Source organism: Alosa pseudoharengus, unplaced genomic scaffold, assembly GCF_046254945.1.
Source record: "Alosa pseudoharengus isolate Yale_2024_CS ecotype anadromous, Long Island Sound unplaced genomic scaffold, YU_APseudo_1.1 YU_APseudo_1.1_scf_2, whole genome shotgun sequence".
In the NCBI taxonomy this organism is placed as follows: Eukaryota; Metazoa; Chordata; class Actinopteri; order Clupeiformes; family Clupeidae; genus Alosa; species Alosa pseudoharengus.
In genome coordinates, this window is record NW_027468663.1 from 10,487,388 (window position 1) to 10,508,666 (window position 21,279).

At 40.3% G+C, this 21,279-nt stretch overlaps 2 protein-coding genes across 6 annotated transcripts in view; both read left to right on the forward strand.

Annotated features, from left to right (window-relative positions):
• Positions 1–3,965: 3,965 nt before the first annotated feature.
• LOC143133781 (sorting nexin-16) lies at positions 3,966–8,254 on the forward strand. Its single transcript, XM_076293647.1, has 7 exons — positions 3,966–4,280; positions 4,696–4,782; positions 4,954–5,102; positions 6,054–6,123; positions 6,322–6,455; positions 6,709–6,849; positions 7,524–8,254. The coding sequence occupies exons 1-7, from the start codon at positions 3,966–3,968 to the stop codon at positions 7,621–7,623; spliced, it is 996 nt and encodes a 331-aa protein (XP_076149762.1). The 3' UTR covers positions 7,624–8,254.
• Positions 8,255–8,561: 307 nt separating this feature from the next.
• LOC143133764 (NACHT, LRR and PYD domains-containing protein 3-like) overlaps positions 8,562–21,279 on the forward strand; it is a 28,005-nt gene continuing 15,287 nt past the window's right edge. Inside the window, exons 1-8 of one of the 5 annotated variants that reach the window (XM_076293625.1) lie at positions 8,562–8,823; positions 10,663–11,335; positions 12,764–13,013; positions 13,495–13,608; positions 13,954–14,067; positions 14,846–14,962; positions 15,121–15,225; positions 15,429–17,381. In XM_076293625.1, the coding sequence (XP_076149740.1) occupies positions 12,820–13,013; positions 13,495–13,608; positions 13,954–14,067; positions 14,846–14,962; positions 15,121–15,225; positions 15,429–17,381 (2,597 nt within the window). In that variant the 5' untranslated portion in view covers positions 8,562–8,823; positions 10,663–11,335; positions 12,764–12,819. The other 4 variants (XM_076293623.1, XM_076293626.1, XM_076293624.1 and 1 more) reach the window with 4 other exon arrangements.

The window sequence follows — 21,279 nt, forward strand, 5'->3', positions numbered from 1 at the left end:
CTGGTGGACAAACAACTACGCAACGCCAATACTGGAAATGCAGCCAAATGATGATGATGAATATTTGGTTTTCCTTTAATCCTACTGAATTTGTAATTATGTATTGGCCGTTCTAATTGCCGATACCGATAGTATGTGCGTGCCTGTGTGTGTGTGCGTGTGTGCGTGTGTAGCCTATGTGTGCACCACCATCTACAGGCGAGTGTACAGTCACTAAATGTACACATAACTTTATTTTTTTTAGCGCTAGCGGCGGTCATAATAATTGGGTTATGAATATGTTAGCCATAGGCTTATGCTATATAACATGTAAACAACACAGTGAACTCCAAACCGGACATATGTTATGGCTTACAGCTATAGAGACTGTTTTAAACTCTCAAACTCAGTGGCATTGTTGGCCACTTCCTTTTTAGGCTTAGTGACATTGGTCTATATGCATGGAGTCCTTATGGTATGGGGCTGAAGACTAAGGGCGTAGGCCTACTCACACAGTAGTTAGGGAAAGTTAAGCATTTTTTTCACCAATCTGCAAAATAAATTCTTACATAGCTTTTTTTATATGTGTTCCTAGGTGTCTAGCAACACCTCCCAATTTATCCACCACGGCCAAATACTCGGGGAAACACCTGGAAAGCCCATCAAGTTTGGGGTGCCCAGAGGGAGTGGGCAAAAATAATGAAAACATTTTTTTTTTACCAATATTAGCTTTTGAGATGTCTATCTAGGGGTTTTAGGGGTGCTAAATCTATCCCAGTCATTAGTTTTGAGTAAAAATGACTCCAAGTCCATTAAAAAAATCAAATCCATAACAAGTGGTTTTATTGAACAATTACAAAACAAAACTTCCTTAATCAGTTTAAAATTTAACAAACCTCATCCCTCTACTCCCCTGCACTCCCTCACTCCTGTTATCATCTGGCTGGTTGATGTTCTGGCAAGCAGAAATACACAAAGGCCACACGTCAGGGCACCAAGGCAAACTTAATACAGTATTCTACATAAAAATGATCAAAGTTGTATTTAGCCTATTCACAGCAGTAGACCTGCATCACTATGAAACATGACAAAAACATGAAACATGACATATTACATAGAATATGATCAGAATCATCTGATTTTAATATTTATAAACGGTTTAACACATCTTAACCTCTCTTGGACACTCAACACCTCTACCCTGATCAAGAAGGCTCACCAGCGTCTTTTCTTTCTGAGGAGACTAAAGAAGGTCCACCTGTCTCCCCAGATCCTGGTGAACTTCTACCGCTGCACCATCGAGAGCATCCTCACCAACTGTGTCACAGTTTGGTATGGCAACTGCTCTGCCCACGACCGAAAAGCACTGATTTGCGTATATGCTTTTGTATGTTTTGCATGCTGTGACCATTAATTCATGAAAGTGGACAAACTTTCGGTTGGTGGGATTTAATTTTGTGTTATTTTTATTTATTTTATTTCTGTTAGTTTTGTATGTCTGATGAAACAAATATAAACCTGACATGTCTGTATTTGCTTTGTACACACTACTTAACATGAAATGATTTTGAACAAATTTAGCCTACAAAATGAATAAAACCACCTCAAATTTATCTATCTGGACCAACTCTCCCCTCACTACTGAAGAACGGAAGTGCGAGCAAAATTATTGTGTCTGTAAAGAAAAAGGCACACAAACGGGGCACTCTGAATTCAGGGCTCTTCAGACAGGATCGAAAACAGTGGTGTGGTATTTTGATTTTGACCAAATTATATTTATTAAGACCTCAAGAAATATTATCCTTTAATACACTTCTTTCCAATGAATGAGCTTTAACTATTTTTAATCTGTTCAGCAATGTTGTGTTGGGGACAGATCAGATGACACAAGAACATCCGTGTGACCCTTTGAAGCTGAAAGCTGTGATAATGCAAAACACCTTCCTTCCTTTCTCTCAGCAGCTTAATAATTGGATCAAGGTGGCCAGATGGTATTCTGGACAGTGATGGAGCAAAAGATGTGCGGTGCATATTCAGCTTCGGTGCGAGCAGTCCAATGTCCTATATGCTGCCAAAATTAACTGGATTTCCTCACTGCACTTCCATAAACAATTTCCGCTAATCAATATGAAAAGCATTTGTTGTGATTGAGGTCCATCTGAGCTCCCTGTCAAAATACCATGTATAATTAAAAACCTTGACAATTGAGCATCTCTGGTTTATACATCATCATCTATAGGTTACATTTTTTTTAATAGCAGAAACCCCCTTTTGATTTTTGTTTTTTATCCTTCAGGATCTTCTCTGTCATCCACTGAAACAAACATATTTTAATGTAAGTTTCAAAGGAAATAGGCCTACAGCTAGTGTAAATAACGTGTGCATCATTTTTGTCCAATCAACGCCAGACAAAATTCTGGTGGAGATGGTTTACATCACTTATTGCTTGTTGAGGACAAAAACAACATAGCCTAGTATATCACTTCTGTGTCATTTTAGGCCTACCCTACCATTATTGTAGGCAGAGCAGCATGGGTTAACTCCTCCTGCCCAAGACACCACAGAACGTCCCATACCAGAATAACCATGACAGCTAAGCAATAGGCTAACATGATAAAATTTTCGTTTTTTATTTATTTCATCTATTGGATACTGAGCTTTATTTTGTGATCTCACCATCAGATGTCGCTGATTTACGTTTCTGAAAAACTTTGCATGAGCTTTAGGCTACGTATGAAAGGATGCTGATAAGCACCTTTCAGTAAATCCAGAAGTTTGCTGTGAAAAAGCGACTTTAATAGCAGTCTTGATAAAACGAAGCCTCTCGACCGAAACGGTTCATCGAGGGAAAAAATTGAGATTAGATGATCAATGATAATTGGTAGCCTAAGTTAGTAGCGGAGACTAACATCCAACGGTTTGTGTTCAGTAGAACATGAGTCAATGTCGAATTAAGCCGGTGAGACAATCACATGATCTTGTTTACTCCTTGACATGACTCTAAACAGACGGACAGCGTGGGAGAGTCAGGTAGGCAAAACAAGTGAGGTTTAGTGTTATTTTCACCTATTTCTGTGATTACCTTTTGAACTAGATCAAATGTCTTTGGGTGATTTTGTAATATTACAGTCGTCGTATGTTTTCATTCCTGTCTTCTCTTTTATTGCTGTCAATCAGCAACAAGTAATTGTTTTTTTTGTTTAAGATAAACAGAATTGCCAAACATGTTTTTACAATGGTCCATTTTTTGTTTAGGAGGTCTATATTAGCCCTCAATCTGTGGTCATAACATCTACATCGTATTCCTTGTTATATAGTATTTTACCTAGTTATATAGTCCTTGTTATAAAGTATTTTATTTCTTGTTTGTCAAGCTTCTATGTTTACATTAGCACCTTATCATTGCCAGTGAATCACATGGTCAGTCTACAGACATAATCACTTCACAAAATGTTTAACTCTTCACATTTCTCTGAGTGATTTTTATGTATGTGAGATATAGTGTTTGTTATATTATGGTTGTAAGCTACTGGATGCCTAATTTTTCCCTCGGGATGAATAAAGTGTCTATCTATCTATCTATCTATCTATCTATCTATCTATCTACTGTAGGCTATCTATATCTCCATATTTGCTTGCTTTGTGTCGGGATAGGCGTCCCCTTTTATCTCTACTCATTGTCACATGGCTGTGAATTGAATTGCTGTCATAGGCCTAAGTTCTTATTCCAGTGAACAAGAAGCACTTTTTCCCCCAAATCAGTTGTGGTCAGGATTGCACAGTCCATGATTCTTTTCTGGGAGTTGGCTCATACAATGGGAGTGGGAGTGTCCACAATGTACGGAATTTGTTTGATGAAAGATTTGAACCTACTCCAGCTGTTTATTTCTTGCCTTCCTTTGTGCAGGGACGCGACAACCACACAAAACTCGACACAGTGAGTGAAGCCTCCATTGCAGGACTCAGTGATTTGATTTACAAGTGATATGGCGAGCTCCTTTGTACCAGTTGCAGTACCGGTGAAGTGGGCTCTGTCTAGACCTGGGAGTAGCAGATCTGTCGAAAGTCTATCCAGCAGTCCGGGGTCTCCCAGATGCCACAGCCCGTGGACAAACGGAGGTGCCATCAGCTGTCCTCCTAGTGTTCCCTTCCCACCACTGGGGACGCAGAGGGGATTTGAACGCTCCAGTGGTGTCTTTTCCAATGTGGAGAGTAGCTCTTTACAGGAGGACTGGGAGGACAGACCACCCACCCCCACCTTGTTGGGTTATGAGGTCATGGAAGAGAGGTCAAAGTTCACGGTAGGAGACCAGAGGAACTGTATTATGGTATTTGCGCAGTAGTGAAGCTTACATAAGCAATCAAGGCATCTTTGTGAACAGTTTCCCAGAATGCTGATATAAGGCTTAACCATCTGCTGATGGGAGAGGAAGTAACTTCCTGGAAAAGAACAGTGATCATTAAACGCATGAGAAGTACAGTCAGTAAACTGTATGGTGTTTGGAACTGATGTTACAGACATATTACAGGAAAAGATGATGCATAGTTCTTCATATGAGTATCAGTCATTTGTTAGCCAACCATGCACTGTGTAAAAACTGTAACTGAAGAGCTGCACCAGTGCTTTTTCTTGTGTACTACATGAAGCTTTGTGATACAGTATCTTGTCATGTTAATGATGGCCTGGCTGTTAATATCTGTGTTTCCTTCTCTCAGGTCTATAAGATATTGGTAAGGAGGACTCCAGATGAAAGTTGGGTTGTTTTTAGACGATATACCGACTTCTCCAGACTCAATGACAAGGTTGGGAAAAGATGAGTGGTCATACATTGTGACGACAGAATTTGTCCTATTTTGTCTGTTGCCATTTGTTCCCTCTGCTTCTTGTGTTGTTCTATTTTTCTTTTCTTCCTGTTTTTCTTCTTCCTCAGCTGTTCAAATCCTTCATTTTATGTGTTATATCCCCTGACACAGCTGAAAGAAATGCTTCCAAGATTCAAGCTCTCCCTGCCACCCAAGCGCTGGTTCAGAGATAACTATGATATGTCCTTCTTGGAGGAGCGACAGCTGGGCTTACAAACCTTTCTACAGAACCTGGTTGCTTTCAAAGACATCACTAACAGGTAATGTCTCTACTCGCTATGTGTCACCCATGTGATTTCACACTCAGATAAAAGTAGGATGAAGTATTGTTGATACAGAGAGGGTTGAAGCAGAGTTAGTTAGCGAGTTAGTAATCAAGGATCTTTGGTTGATATTTAGGATCAGGGATTGCCATACAGCCTACTTGAATTTACTGTATATTCGTATCTTGGATAAGGACCAAAATGTAGGCTACACAAATGTTATTGTTTCTCTTGATGATAATATAAATGATTTTCCCACAAATAACTAACATCAACATATAAGCACTCCAAGATGCTCACAAACACAGTATACTCTATATGGATGGACAGGCTTAGTAGCAGCATTGATATATTGCAGCTTTGTGTCCCCTATGTTCAGCTGTGTTGTGCACCTCTGAGTAGACCAGGCACTCACTGATACTCCTTCTCACTATAGTAATGACAGGAGTCACCTGAATGCCTCTGCTTGTGGGAAATACAAGTTACACCCAAAGTCTTATTTTGAATAATGCAGACACCAGACATGGCACCCACGTGTAGTTTAGTAAAGATATTACAGAACCACTTGTGTTACAGCTGATTACAAAAGTGTTACAGGTGTGTTATAATTATTTGCTCAGAAGTATTGCAAGCTAATGGTTTTAGTGCTGAAGATAAAACATTTACAACAGCTGAAAAACAAAATACAGTGCAGAATTTAGCCTGGTAAATACAGTATAGCACCAATTTGTTTATTTATTCAAACATGATTGTGTGCTAAATGCCATGAATGTTTGTTATATTGCTTGATGGATCACAATAAACTTACAAACCAACCAAATAAAGGTACATCCATCAAGCTAACTTACTGTAGGCTGATTAATGTAGCTCACTAAGTTGTTTGGGTAAAGGCAAAGAGAGATAAAAAAAAAACTCTTAACTTGACTGACTATTGATACTGTCTCTCAGTGAGGCAGTTAGAGCATTCCTGTGCCTAGATGATCCACCAAGTCCATTTGACAGTCTAGAGGAGAGCCGGGTAAGTTACTTGGCTTATTTCAGTATTTCACTTTGAGTTTTTGTTTCCATCACCTAAATGTAAACTGAGATGTTGTCATCAGATTGTTTGCAAAATGAAGCAGAAAAGTGTATGGTGGGAAGTGAGTGATGGGCTTTCATTCAGATTGAGTTGGACATTAACAGAGACATTCTCTGCATGTTGTTGTTGTAATGGAAGGCCTTCTGTGAGACACTGGAGGAGACCAACCACCGCTTGCAGAGGGAGCTGGTTGACAAACACAGACAGACCGAGTCTCTAAAAAAAATCCTAGAAGAAAAAGACCTTAAAATCAGCTTACTGGAAAAAGCAATGTAAGGCATACAGACAGTTCTTCTTGTCTTATCTTGAAAGTTTTTGTTTTAACACCCACTAATTATGATTTATCGATAGTCTTATATGCATTTTTACTTGATTGCAACTTGTTTGGTGCACAAAAAGGAGATCCCTTGTATATGCATGTGGCTACTGTGTTCATCTAAAGAACCCTTAGAGGATTTAGTGGATTTAAAGAATGGCATTGTACCCAAATGGACTTGGACCCTGGCAGCTTTTGTGTTCCTTTAGTGACACTGGAGTGGCAGTAAGCCCATTGAGACATTGCCAGCCTCTAATCTATAGTGAAAGCAGCACAGACTGCAACACGGAGGAGAAAGAGGACACAGAGAAGACATTGCCCTCTCCTGGCCAACGAAGGCACACGCAGAGGTTTGTACCGCACATGTTTGGAACACTTTTAGACTGCTAGGCCTGTCTCTGGGATTGTATTCTGCAACATGCACACATTTGTGTGTGAAGCTATGTACCAGGGAGGATCTGTTGGGTTTGAGTAGACTGAGAGTATAGAGCAGGTGTAATAATAATAGCAGATAATATGTTGGCCAGTATGCTATTTTTTCTTGTTAAAAGGTGCTCTAAGCGATGCCACGCGTTTTTTAGGCTAAAACATTTTATGTCACTTACTGCAAACATCACCTAACCAACCGCTAGCTGTCTGTGTCCTGAATACACCATAAAAAACGCGATCTCTGTGGATAGCCCAGGCTCCAAAAACGGCAACAAAAACAACCTGGGCAAACCTAGCCCATAAAAACATAACAAACTGTTCCAGCAAATCACAGATGAGATGCGCGTTTAGGAGAGATTAAATTGCACGGCAGCAGCATGGGAGGGAGGGAGAGGAAGTAGCGAGCTAGCTCTCTGTTTTGTTTGAAAGTCAACAGAAGTGACGTTACCCAGCATCGCTTAGAGCACCTTTAATGTCACTTAACTGTAAGAAGAATACATTTCATTACCATACTAAACCAATTTACGGGTTGGCTCTCCCTCTCCCTCACTCTCTCTTTTTCTCCCTTTTCCTGTCTGTCTCTTGGCATCTTTAGTTGTGAGATCCAGACGCCCGGAAAGGCCCACAGAGCCTACTGGTATGGCCCAGCCAGTGGCAGCCCCATTGGACCTTACCAGTTCACTAGTTCACCTTAACCTGTAGTGTCTTCTGCACTTTCAAGCACAACAGGTTCATCCTGAATTACATATGTTATGTTTCCCTTCAAATACTCTTATGAAGCTCATTATACGTTCTTCATGTAAATAATGTTTTAGTTTTAGTGTCTTTGCACATCAAGAGGCGCTGTATCGAAACATGTGAGTTGATTGAAGAGTGCTGTCACAAATTCACTGCACTCAAGACAACTCACAGAGATATCTGAATGAAGAGGAAAGGCCCTGGCTCACCCCTAAGAGCATCAGGACACTCAGACTGATCATCCTGCGATGGGCCTGCCTCAGCAGAGAGTGTATTGTGTTTAAAAGGCCGACACACCTGTTTACTGATGAAATAAACTCCACTGGAGGTGGGCTAATCAACATAATGATGGAAGGTGCCTTGGAAATCCCAATGTCAGACTGACTCAATTCCTAACTTTACACATTTTATTAACTGATAGCAGAGGACCTTCTACTGGGTGTTCATAACATCACATCCTTTGTATTCAAATCACATGAATGATTCAGGCTACAACAAGTAGATGGGACAAATCCTGGACATCCTGGAGTCTGGACTATTAGTCATCATTGTCATCATTTGACATATAAATAAAAATATCTGACATGACCCTTTTTATAGAGAAATTAATAAACATTTGTGTTTCTTGAAGCTGGTGCATTTCTATAGCCTAACAAATAGTGACTTCTGTAGAAATAACTTTTTATTTTAACAGCGGTTAGAGGAAACTCTCATTGAGTTTACCTTGAGGGTGATGGGACATTCTGTGGCTTAGTTTTTATGCCAGATGATGTTGATAAAATATAACTTCTCTTTCCTCTTATCTAGAGGATAAAAGTGTTGAATTGCTATTGTTCACCTGACACGGCGCCATTTCAGAGAACATGCAGTCCAAGACACTTCGTATCTTTGTATCCACTTTCGGTTTTGCACTTTGTAGAAGATCCCTAGACGGTCGGCTGAAAGCAGAATGCTCAAAGGGATGCATTTTATTTATCCACATAATATGTACACGATGCTTTCCGATAAAAAACCGGGCTGTAGCTTGTTGTCTACCGGTTAGATATAGCTGTGTACTAATGAAAACGTTTAGCCTATTATTTATTGAACCGCAAAACGCGAATCTGCCAATTTCTGTTTAACTTTACCAACGTGTCCAACTTCGGGTGTCCAAGACGGTAAGTAGGCTAGCCTAAGTTGACATATAAAATTGAATAGGCTAGACTACAATATAAGCAGCATCTTAAGTAGCCCAACGGGCTGGGTGCATTCATTTTACGATTTAAGGTGGCTACACGGACTTTTGTATTATGTTCCGCTGTTCAGTCGACTCAAAATAATCTTCAAATTAGTATCTGCAAAGTAGTTTTGGGGAAATTATTTAGGGAGTGCTTCATGTTATTTGCTCTGTTGCGTAGACTTGAGGCTATGTCATGTCTGACTTGTGTCATATTTCTTCCTCTTTTCCGCTCTCTCCAAATTTACCTGGAAAACAATGCGCTCTCTTTTCCAGATAGCATAGGCTACCTGCAAATAACTTGGATTCTGATAGGCCTAATGTTCATGCTCAATTTTTTGATATAGCCTAGGTCAGTGGTTTTCAAAGTGGGGGCGCGCGAGAGGGTGCCAGGGGGGGCTCAGCAAGTTGGAGGGAAAAACAAAAGCAACAAATAAATACATTTGAAAAAATTCAAATATACCTATTACTATGAGGGTTGTTATACAATGCCATTATAATAATGTGACGCATATCTGAACATTGTATTTTCCATGATAATGACTGGGAATAATAGTTGTGATAGCTCTCATATAGCAGAAAGCCCCAAATATTTTTTTTACACACTGTATGCTCCATCGTGAAGTGTTTGTGGCTAAAATAATTATTAGGATTAGCTTAATGCATTTTTACATTTGCCGTAGTATTGTCGATGGGTTTAATAAGGGGGTCCTTGGCCAGAACCTAGTGGTATTTGCGGGGCCTTGTCGTGGAAAAGTTTGGGAACCCCTGGCCTAGGTTACACAGGAAAGGTGTTAAAGTCCTTATACTATAGGTAGCATTTCCCCACTGTGTCTGCCAAGCTTACAACATGATGCAGGATAAAAAGCAATTCACAATTGGAGCCTAGGCTACAACATGAACCAACCAACAAAGTAGGGGGAAAAATCACCACAAAGAAGGCAGCCTTTGTGAACATGCCCCATTGTTGCAGGCAAAGAGAGTGAGGTCTGGGGTCCCTGCTTGAACTCTGCTGCTGGGGTCCCTGCTTGAAATAATCCTTACAAAAACAATAGGCACCCCTAATTAGTGTGTTAATCCAACACAGTTTGAGGAACGAGAACCTTTTTGGGGGGAAGGGAAATTTTAGAGAATTACATTTTCCCTCTACTTCTAAGTTGTAGATTGTTAAAGTTCAACTGAATCCTGAATTAAAGCACCTGAAAGAGCTAATTAAGTCCATTTGCGTAGTTAAATCAGACATGTGTGGTAGGGGGAAATTGATGTTGTGTTGGGAAAGGAGGTCGGAACAGGTTTAGCTAGTTTTCATGCCAGATGGTATGTTGATAAAATATTTTCTCTTAGGCAAAAACACTTCAGAATGTCTTTTGTTACTCAGCAAGATGCCATTTTAAAGTGAAAGGAAGGACAAAAGATAATCATGGGTAATTTCACAGTCAGGGTAGCTGCTTTAAATTACGGTATCCACATATATGCCCATGTACTGTATGATTATGTTTGATACTTGTATGGAGGCAATGCATATTTTTAGCATCTAGACAACTGCATGTGCAAGAAAAAGAAGTGCAAATTGGTGAAAGAAGTTCCTTTTTGTAGGTATGATTTGAGCCACTTGTTAACTGCCTGATAATCCAACCCAATATTCTAGTCTATTATGGTGTAATCAAAAGTGTCAAAGTCATCAATAAGGTCCAGGAACACGAGGACTGATGTGTTTTTATGTCAGTTGCATTGTTCACGTGCACAGCATTTAAATTGAACTTTTCCTTGAAAATTTCAGGTTTTCTAGTCGGACCCAGGCGCAGACCAACAGCAGTTGCAATTGACAGGTTTTATTGTAGTGAACAGTTTACTACTAGGCAGCAGAAGTCACAGAAAAACCCAGCACCATGGAGGTATTACAGTATATATAACTGGAGAGTGTGATTAAGTCCCGCCCTCCATACAAATGAATGGCGGAGGCTAGGCTTGTAAATCTGGCCAATTCATAGTCAATGCCATATTGAACACTGGGGCTCGCATCCAGTGCCAGTCGGCTCTGACCATGCGCCAAGTTCCAAAGCTGGAAATGACGCATGGACCAACGTCGATTTTTATTGGACATTCTGAGAGTCGTCCTCCAGTTCAGAGGGTGGTGATAATGCACATACCTTGCTTGCCACGTAACAAGAAGAAGAAAAAGTTGCACGGGAACGCGAGTGGAGTCCGAGTGGAGTCGTCCTGAAGCGCTTAATTTCATAGGCTCCTCAAGAAATACGCACTGAGTAACGTTTGGCTGTAGCCGCTGGATAGGTACCCACCCACCAACATGCATGGTTCCAAATGCTCCATGCGGCGCCATACTTGAAAATGGCGTATGCTAACATGCCAAAGCTAATCTGCACGCTCTTGACCCCCTGCCCAGCACAGACAAAATGGAGGGAACTACAATTACAGGAAGTGACATAAGACAGGTGAGGGCGGGTTCAAAACAACAACAGTGGCACATGGCAAAATAAAATAAGCAAATGACAGCCAATATCAAACATGACCTGAGGGGTATTTCACAAAACCTAGATAAGTGATTAAACTGGGATTTTTTGGTTATCCTGGATGAATTTATCCTTGACTTGGTTTCACAACAGAGATGGCACATAAGTTACCATGGGGATTTATTCTCTGCACCTAGCCTGGTCCCGACCAGGGTAACGGCCAAGCTAAGTTAATTCTAATGGTAATTATGTTGTCTTATTGGCTCAGCTAGCTGTCATTCAAATCAGACCTCCGTGCTAATTTTCAAGGAGCTTTATTCCATTATACTATTCGCTAAATGTATTTGCTTGCAAAACAAAACAGATTGTCTGCCTACTAGCATATGGTTATTATTTTAATTGTGATAGCCTTATAATTATTAACATAGGCCTAGGTACTCGTTGTTTGCTTCTTTTGTTGATCGACGTTTGATGAATAGCCTACTGTAGTTGATTCGAAGTGGAGGGGCAAGTTTTGGAAGGTATTTTCAACTATAATATTAGGGTATATCATACTATGTGCATCTTTGCAGTGGCAAGCGCTTTCTTATTGACGTTGCGTGCCGAGATAAGGAAGCACTCACACGTGGGTTCTTACGTAAATTTGCATTCTGTTGGTCTACCACGCCTACTCCTGCTGTTTTACAGAAATAGCCATGATTCCCCATTCCAAAAAGGACAACTTTACTTCATTGTTAGTCTGTATCAAAAGCGGTTGTTCACTTTGTGTGAATGACGCTATTTTACGCTTTTTTATTCCAACCGTGGGCACTTTGGAGCAGAAACGAGAACGCGCACACATCCTGATTTACTTTCACCTGGCTTGACATAGTCGCTCCTACTTATCCTGGATTGGCATTAGTGAAACGAGTTGAGCTAGTTGAGTTGAGCCCTGACAGAAAATACATATATACCGGTAAACATACCTCTCTGCTGATCAATCATTTATTTAATGTCCATTATCACTCTGTACTGTATGTGTATATATCATAGTAGTGTTAAAGGATAATTCCAGTATTTAGCACTTTGAGTCCCTTTTCTGGTTTGTTTTGGAGGAACTAGAGTGGTGGACACCGAAATGTTGAGTACCACTAACACCACTAACCACTCGGTGAGTTGCACAGTTTTGAAAACGAACGTTAAGGGTTGTTTTAAGGACATGTTTGTGCATGCCCATAGGCAGCCACTCTGAAGCAGTAAAGGCGATTCAAAACGAGTCAGAAAAGTCGAGACAGGACCAATCGTCAAAATTTCGGTGTCCACCACTCTAGTTCATCCAAAACAAACCAGAAAAGGGACTCAAAGTGCTAAATACCGGAATTATCCTTTAATAACATGTGTCAATAATGTGCTGTGTGTGACCACATAAAGGCCTGAAACCAGTCAATCTCTCTGGAGAGAGAGAGAAGCGGGACTCTGCTTTAAAAATGAGTCTTTCTACGGACACAGTGGAGGAAGGCACTGCCTCTAAATTAAGCCTTGCTGCTGAGAGAGAGGAGTCTGTTGCTCCCCACCAGACTGAGAGAGCAGCATCTCCGGTAGCCAGTTGTGTATCCATGAAGAGTGACCACTCCATGGTGGATCCATCATGTTCCAGTGGAGAATCTCCCTCCAACCCAGAGTGAGCCACAGCATTTACATGTAACTGTAGACCAATACCATAGAGTTGCCATGGTTACCCCGATGGGCTCCTCACTGTTGCATGTTGTCATCTAAAATGTGATGAAGAGACAGGTATTTGATGGCGAGTGGTAGTGTAGCGGCTAAGGAGTTGTGTTAGCATGCAGTAGCCTGAAAAGTTGCCCGAAAAGTTGTGTGTTCGATTCCCAGCTGCCACCATTGTGCCCTTGAGCCGAGGCACTTAACCCTGAGTTGTTCCAGGGAGTCTGGCCCTGCAGATAATTGACACCTGTAAGTTGCTTTGGATAAAAACATCAGCCAAATAAATAAAGATAAAGGTATTTAGCTGACACTGTCGATCCAAAACAACACAGACCTGCAACAGTGAGTTTAGGAATCAAACCTGGCCAGACATATTGTCAGGTACAGTAGCAACATTTCCATTACTCCATCACACCCACACCTGATTGTAATGTTTGCAGAGAGAACACCCAGAGAGCAGCATCTCCAGTGCCCAGTTGTGTGTCCATGAAGAGTGATATCTCCATGAAGATACCCCCTGACTTCAGTGATGAGAAACCTTCTTTTAATCCAAGGTAAAAAATTGGGTTTAAATGCTATTAATCAAAGATGTAATTATTTAATAAAACATTTCTGTGAAACATAGAGCTACAGGTAAAAATCAAAAGAAGGATCGGCACACTATTAGAAGCCTCCAGAAACTTTAATTTATGTGCAATGTTACGAACGTTTCTGGGAGCTTCTAATACAGTGTCTTAGAATCTTTTGATTTTTATCTTCAGTTTGAGTTTTGATCTAGCACCTGTAAAAGTTTGTGCGTACCCTGCACTCTGCTTTAAACATAGAGCTACACACAGGTATGAACTTAAATCCATTGAGATAAGATACAGTAATTGATTCTTTCTTTTAATTGTTTTCAGAGAGAAGACCCAGAGAGCAGCATCTCCAGTACCCAGTTGTGTGTCCATGAAGAGTGATATCTCCATGAAAATATCCCCTGACTTAAGTGATGATAAACCTTCTTTTAATCCAAGGTAAGAAATTGGGTTTAAATGTAACCAATCACATGTAATTGTGTTGTTCATCACAGTAATTTCCAGTGTATTAGCCACATTGTGTACTAACCGCAGGACAGTTCTTTATGCAAATTAAAAAAACAGAACCATGCATTAACCACGCCCATGTATTAACCACAATGCCCAATAGCTCAATGAATCAGAATCAGATCGTGTTTTAATCATAAAGAAGAATGAAGAAAAGAAATGCATTTCCATATATAGCCTGTCCCTGTGTATTAACCTCATAGCTGAAGAAATTTAGCAAAATCAATGTATAAACCTTGGTTAATAGGCGAAAAATTACGGCAAATAAGTTGGCAAAGGCAATGACTACAGCTATGGATCCATAACAATATCTAGTGTAGGGTTAGTAGCTGGCTATCTTATTTCCAAGGTGTTCTGTAGCAAATAGTCACTTAGTTCAGTAAAGTAGCTTATATAGCTATAGACCCTTTTAATCTGTTCCTAGATAATTTCCGGTTGAAACGCTTAAAGCCAAGATACTTGGATGAAATGGTAATGAATAGTCTTTAGCGTAATGCTCTACAAAATGGCAACTTTAATTTTTTTACATTTTTGTTTGTACCTAAATTACCATTAGCTGAATGTTTTTTTCTGTGCCACCTGAAATGCCTTAGGAATGCACATGTTTGGTTCTGCAGTTGATACCTGTATATAGCACACAGCTAACTTAAATCAGTTGCTATGAGATGACAAACAATAACACATAATTTTTTTAATGTAATGTTTTCAGAGAGAACACCCAGAGAGCATCATCTCCAGTGCCCAGTTGTGTGTCCATGAAGAGTGATATCTCCATGAAGATACCCCCTGACTTAAGTGATGAGAAACCTTCTTGTAATCCAATAAGGCAAGAAATTGGGTTTAAATGCTATTAATCAAAGATGTATATTTTGAATGAAGAGTTTCTCTGAAACATAGAGCTACACACAGAGATATAAATTTAAATCCATTGCTTATGAGACAACAAACAGGAATCTATAACTTTTTTTAATGTAATGTTTGTAGAGAGACAACCCAAATAGCAGCATCTGAAGTGCCCAGCTGTGTCTCCATGAAGAGTGATATATCCATGAAGATACCCCTTGACTTCAGTGTTGAGAAGCCTCCAAGGTAAGAAACAGGGTGTAAATGCCATCATTTGTACACATGAAATATTTTTCAAACATAGAAACATAGTCATCAATTATGAATATTGATAATGAATATGAAATAATGAATTTAAATTCATGGAGACTGTATAACTTCTACCCCCTACTTTCTCCAATCTCTGACATTTGTGACTGTTCTCTGTATCTCCTGATGTGTCTATGCAGTGAGGAGAGGGAAGGTCTGGTCCTTGATCAGTCCAAGAGTGGTGTATGTGAGCTGGTCCCTAACGATCCAATCCAGCAGCAGAATTCTTACCAGCCAGTGGATGATGTAATGCAGCTTATTAAAGCGAGACACAAATCCAGTATGAAGACCAAGTACGAGAGCCTATCTGAAGGACTCAAAATACAAGAGAATAAAACTCTTCTGAAAGAGTTTTACACTCAACTCTACATCATAGAAGGACAGAGTGAAGGGGTGAATAAAGAACATGAAGTTTTACAGATAGAGAACATATCCTGGAAACACTTAAAAGACAAGCCAATCAACTGCAATGACATTTTTGTAAATATACCTGAACAAAGTGAAAAAATAAAGGCAGCGCTTACTAAAGGAATTGCTGGAATTGGGAAAACCGTCTCTGTGCATAAGTTCATTCTGGACTGGACAGAGGGAAAAGCCAATAAGGATGTAGATTTCATGTTCTTGTTTCCTTTCCGTGAGCTGAATTTGATTAGAAATGCCCAGTACAGCCTCCATAGTCTTCTAGTTGACTTCTATCCGGAACTTCAAGGTGTAGACTCAAAGATATATGACAAGTGTAAAGTTGTGTTCATATTTGATGGCCTGGATGAAAGCAGAATTCCACTCAAATTTTTAGACTGTGAGAAGGTATCTGTGGTTACTGTGGCATCGTCAGTGGATGTGTTGATGACAAACCTCATCAAAGGAGAGCTGCTCCCTTCTGCTCTCATCTGGATAACCTCCAGACCAGCAGCAACCAATCAGATCCCCCCTCAATACATCAACCGTGTGACAGAAGTTGAGGGCTTTAATGACCCTCAGAAGGAGGAATACTTCAGGAAAAGAGTCCCTGATCAAGCCGAGAAAATCATCTCACACATTAAAACAACAAGGAGCCTACACATCATGTGCCACATACCAGTTTTTTGCTGGATCTCAGCTACTGTGCTTCAGAAGATCCTGGAAGAAGATGACAGGGCAGAAATCCCTAAAACTCTGACTGAAATATACATACATTTCCTGCTCATTCAGACAAATGTAAAGCACGAGAAGTTTGATAAGGGAGATGAGAGCAATCTAAAGAAGCTCCTACAGTCGAACAGAGAAGTGATTCTGAAACTTACAGAGCTGGCCTTCAAACAACTGATGAAGGGCAATATCATGTTCTATGATGAGGACCTGAGAGAGTGTGGCATAGATATCACTGAGGCTTCAGTGTACTGTGGGTTATGTACCGAGATCTTTAAGGAGGAGTCTGTGCTTACTCAGAGGAAGGTCTACAGCTTCATACATCTGAGCTTTCAGGAGTTTTTTGCTGCTCTCTATGTGTTTCTTTGTTTTGCAAGCAATAACATGCAGGCAGTTCATTCCTTCCTGGCAGATGATGAAGAGTTGAACAAGACAAGTGAGGAAGATGGATCTGAGAAAGATTCATTGTATAAACTACAAAAAGCAATGGTTAACAAAGCCTTACAGAACGAGAATGGACATCTGGATCTTTTTCTGAGGTTCTTTCTTGGAATCTCTCTGGACTTCAATCAGAGTCTCCTTGAAGGTCTACTGACTCATACACAGAAGAGCTCTGGGAGCATCGAGAAAACTATTAAGTACATTACAGACAGTGTCAAAGATGTGAGAAATGAATGTGTCTACCCTTTATATGCTACACATCATGTCTCATCTGAGAGATACATCAACCTTTTCCTCTGCCTGCTGGAAATGAGAGACCAGTCCCTTCACAGAGAAATTCAGGAACTTCTAAAATCAGATGAACGCTCAGACAATATACTCTCTGCTGCACACTGTTCAGCAATGGCATACATTCTTCAGATGTCAGGGGAGGTGCTGCATGAGTTTGACCTTAAGAAATTCAATACATCAGAAGAGGGTGCTCGAAGACTGGTACCAGTTGTAATGAACTGCAGAAAAGCATTGTAAGTATTGAGTTTTAAGCAGAATTTGGGGAGTAGGGGGAAGAATACCATCCAATAGTATGTTTTAACCCTTTAGCCGCCCGGGTTTAAAAAAATAAATTGGATTTTTACATCAAGTGGTCAGAGATAAAGTCCTACTGTAAATGTGAAAATCATTGAGTATGAACAGAAGTTTATGAAGGGGGTAAATTTACTAATCTAATTTGCATATTATGACGTCACTGGATGGTAACCACCGTGAATTATGCACATTTCAGTAAATACTACAGTGGGCAGTGCTTCGACTTGGCCAACTTCCCTCGCGGTCCGCACGCGGGATCACGCGGTATCACGCGACTTTAATTTGTATTTTTCCAGTGACGCTGCAACGACGCTGCAACAACCCAAACAACCGGCAGATGTCTCAAGTGAGCAGGGTGTCTCATAAAAAGAAATGGAGCCTGGAAACCCCTACACAGACTTAACTACAGACTTTAGCAGACTGGTTTAGAAATAATTTAATAGCCAGAAATATGCCTGCCCTGCCCTAATAAAGAAATATTTGGTTAACTGCGAGTGAATCCCGTTTGCAGCCGTAGAAGAAACGCAGGACAAATTAAACATTCTGGTTTTCTCCGAGTGCAACGATGATAGACAGACATCATTTGGACAAAATATAGAGCATATTAACCTCCGTTGCTCAGCCAAATGCCTTTCTGTTACGTCCTGTTATCACGGAGTTACAGGCGATAAACGATTTTTGATGGTCACAAGTTTACTTCATTAGCGGTTTATTTTTTTGATTATTAAAGGGTGTTTTTCATTTAAAGGTTTGAAACTTCGTGCTTATTCAGTAGAGCATTTAGTGCTCTCCCCAATCCCAGACGTTCACATTGCATGTTTGTTTGTAATGGATGCAACCGCGAGATATGCGTTTGACGGCAATGAGTTGTTAACAGACATGAATACATAGCCTATAGCCCAGCAGCAATCTAGGGACTGTTTGTTATTTATTGAAGGGGCCACCGGAGGAATTTTGAGTGCTTCAGTCAAAAGTTGCATGACCCTCCCTTGCCTGCTAGAAATTGTTCAATGACCCTCCGACAGAATTGTCAAAAAAGACATGACCCTCCCCTGCCAATTGTCGCTGTCTTCGCGCTGCTTTGCGCCACGAAGACACACTGTGATAACGTTCTTAAATCAATCTTTCCCGGGGGCTTGCATGCCACCAGTCCTTCCTTTTCAAATGTGTTGCACCTGTTTGCACAATTTCACAAATAATCATGTGGTTAATAATATGACAAATAATCCCTGTGCATGGGGCAAGGGCGTAGGTTTGGTCTCAGCTTTGGTGGGGACACATCCCCAACTCCTGTTGTCACGATATCAACATTATTGTTTCAATACCAATAGCAAGTGAAAAATCTCGATTTCGATACTTTTGGCCGTCTTTTCGATACTTTTGTCATCCTTTTGCGATTTTTAAAAAAAATATTTGGTTTGGGGGCCCCCACCACCTTGACGCCATCAGTAATATTGAATATTATGTGATCATTTGGCAATCATAGAATTTGATTGACCCTCCACACACACACAGAAAGTGATTGTTGTCATAGGTTTTCATATTTTGGAATTCATATGAACTTTTTATTGTTATTACTAATAGCTAAACATATTTAGTAATTTGAATACATCATTACATTACATTACATTTAGCAGACACTTCTTGACCAAACTTGACTTCTTGACCTTGACATATTGATATTTAAATGATAACTTTTCTTTAATATCATCACATTTGTGGTCTGTAAGTCTAATTGAGTGCCTGTCACTTTAAGAGGAACGTAACGCAATTCAGTCTCACGGTTTTAGGCTAGTGGAAAATAGTTTTGCATAGTGCAAGGATATGTAGATTCAATTCATCATGTTTGCTATGTCATTAGATAAAATTAATGTTCAAATAAACAAGTCAAAGTCAAAGAAAATCTTTCTGGGATAAGATCATAGATGAGATACGTGTCTCGTGATGTTCATTTCTATGAGTATGGAAATGTACATAGTTTATGTTTTATTTCTTTGCATTGTGCAGGCTACATTCACAAATACATTAGCCTACATAATAGGAACAGGAAAATGTCTTGGATCCATTGTTTATTGCGACTGCAAGATTGGTAGCCCAATTAACAGTCAATGACATGGTAACTTTTATTCTGTGCTTTATGCGACTGTCCTGCGGCACACCCTTATTTAACATGACTCCTAACCTTGGTTGAACGATTACAGAAGCTAGGTTTAGCTGTGACAATATCCTGGGTAATATCCTAACAGTTAATGCTATTTTCCACAGTAAAATCCGCATTTGAAAGCATGGTCACCATTTTCTAGTTTGTATGGCTAGTTACTTTGCCTATTGCATTTGTTACTACTAGTTGTACTAGTTACTTTGCCTCTGCATAATGAAAAAGCTTTGAATGTTCCTTTTCTTCTTTGGTGGCATAGCTGATCTACAAAGCACCAAAAGGGGCAAAATGTGCATGCTGAAGGGCAAAGGGAATATTACAAATCTTTCACACTGGCCTTTTAGTATTGGTAGACATCCCTGATAACTTGTACCGACACACTCGCTCACTTTTCTGCCAGTGTCACCACAAAGTGAAGCAGGCCTATGCTATGCCTTGACGCTGTTGTGCGTGTCAGATAAACCCCCTTCGGTTTCAGCCAATCAAATGACAGTGTTTATTTTACTGTTGTGGCCGTCGGAATAGCACAATAAAGGAGTTCGCTAAAATATTGGTGGGGACATTTTTGTCATCTCAAAATATTGATTAGGACTAGTCCCTAGCGTCCCACCCTAAACCTACGCCCATGGCATGGGGACCGAAACAATGCATGGCAACTTTTTCCGTGTTTTAACGTTTTAATGTTTTCCCGTAGAATATCCCATATTTTACTTCTCTCATAACATTAGCCCTGCCATCGGGCCATCGGTGTTGCCCTGTTGCTACCCCCTTGCCCTTCCAACGAAACAGATGTCTTCAAATCATCGTTTTCCTTGCTTGAAGGCGAACTTAGAGTGATGTTATTAACCTATTTAAGTTTAACGGCGTGATTGTCGTGAGAGCACGATTCATTGGCGCTTGCATGTTCGGCCGTATGTCTACGAGCGCACCTGCCTAACTTACCAACTCTGCACTGTAGACCCTAAACATGCCTATTTATATTTTTCTGTGAAATAAGCAAATGTATTTGTTCAACTTTATGAAGCAGAATTACGCACTAGGCTACTTGGAATGTAACACATTTGACAAAGGACAGATGTATGTTGCTAGTGACAAAATATTAACTTTCAGTGTTTTACGATGTCTTTGTCATGGGGAAGTGTTTTTCCCCATGCATTTATTCTAGGCTACTGTCAGTGACTGCCGCGAGAGAAGCGGGTTCTGTGTTTCGTTCATTTCAGTGACTGATGCGAGAGAATCGGGGTCTGTGTTGTGTTGCGTTGCGTTGCGTTAATTTATTTTCATTGGGCATGCCCTGCCGTACCGTCCACAGCTCTTCAGTTCCGACAAAGCCGAAATTACTCCCATACACACATATTGTTTGACAGGGGGGGGTCCCAAGCAGCTTTCAGCCATAAGGCTACTTTGAGAACAGTTCCTAATTCACCCAACACTAATATTCAAAATGTTGAAAACTATTTCGGCATAGCCTATAAGCAGTTTAATTAAATGTAATGTTAGTTGTAAACAAACGGGCTACTTGGTGAGGCTTGGCCTCACAGATGCGCTCGTGCCTTAGATGGCAAGAAAAATCTTCACAATATAGGCCTATTAACCCACCACCCGATTCACGTTGGATGGGGGGCAGGGGGGCCATCAGACATTTGTGCCCAGTTAATCCGGCCCTGCCCCCAACAAAT

Coding starts and splice junctions, on each gene's coding strand:
- LOC143133781 (XM_076293647.1), top strand. CDS start 3,966: ATGGCGAGCTCCTTTGTACCAGTTGCAGTACCGGTGAAGTGGGCTCTG. Junction 6,456..6,708: donor AGCTTACTGGAAAAAGCAAT/GTAAGGCATACA, acceptor GTGTTCCTTTAG/TGACACTGGAGTGGCAGTAA. Junction 6,850..7,523: donor CAACGAAGGCACACGCAGAG/GTTTGTACCGCA, acceptor TGGCATCTTTAG/TTGTGAGATCCAGACGCCCG.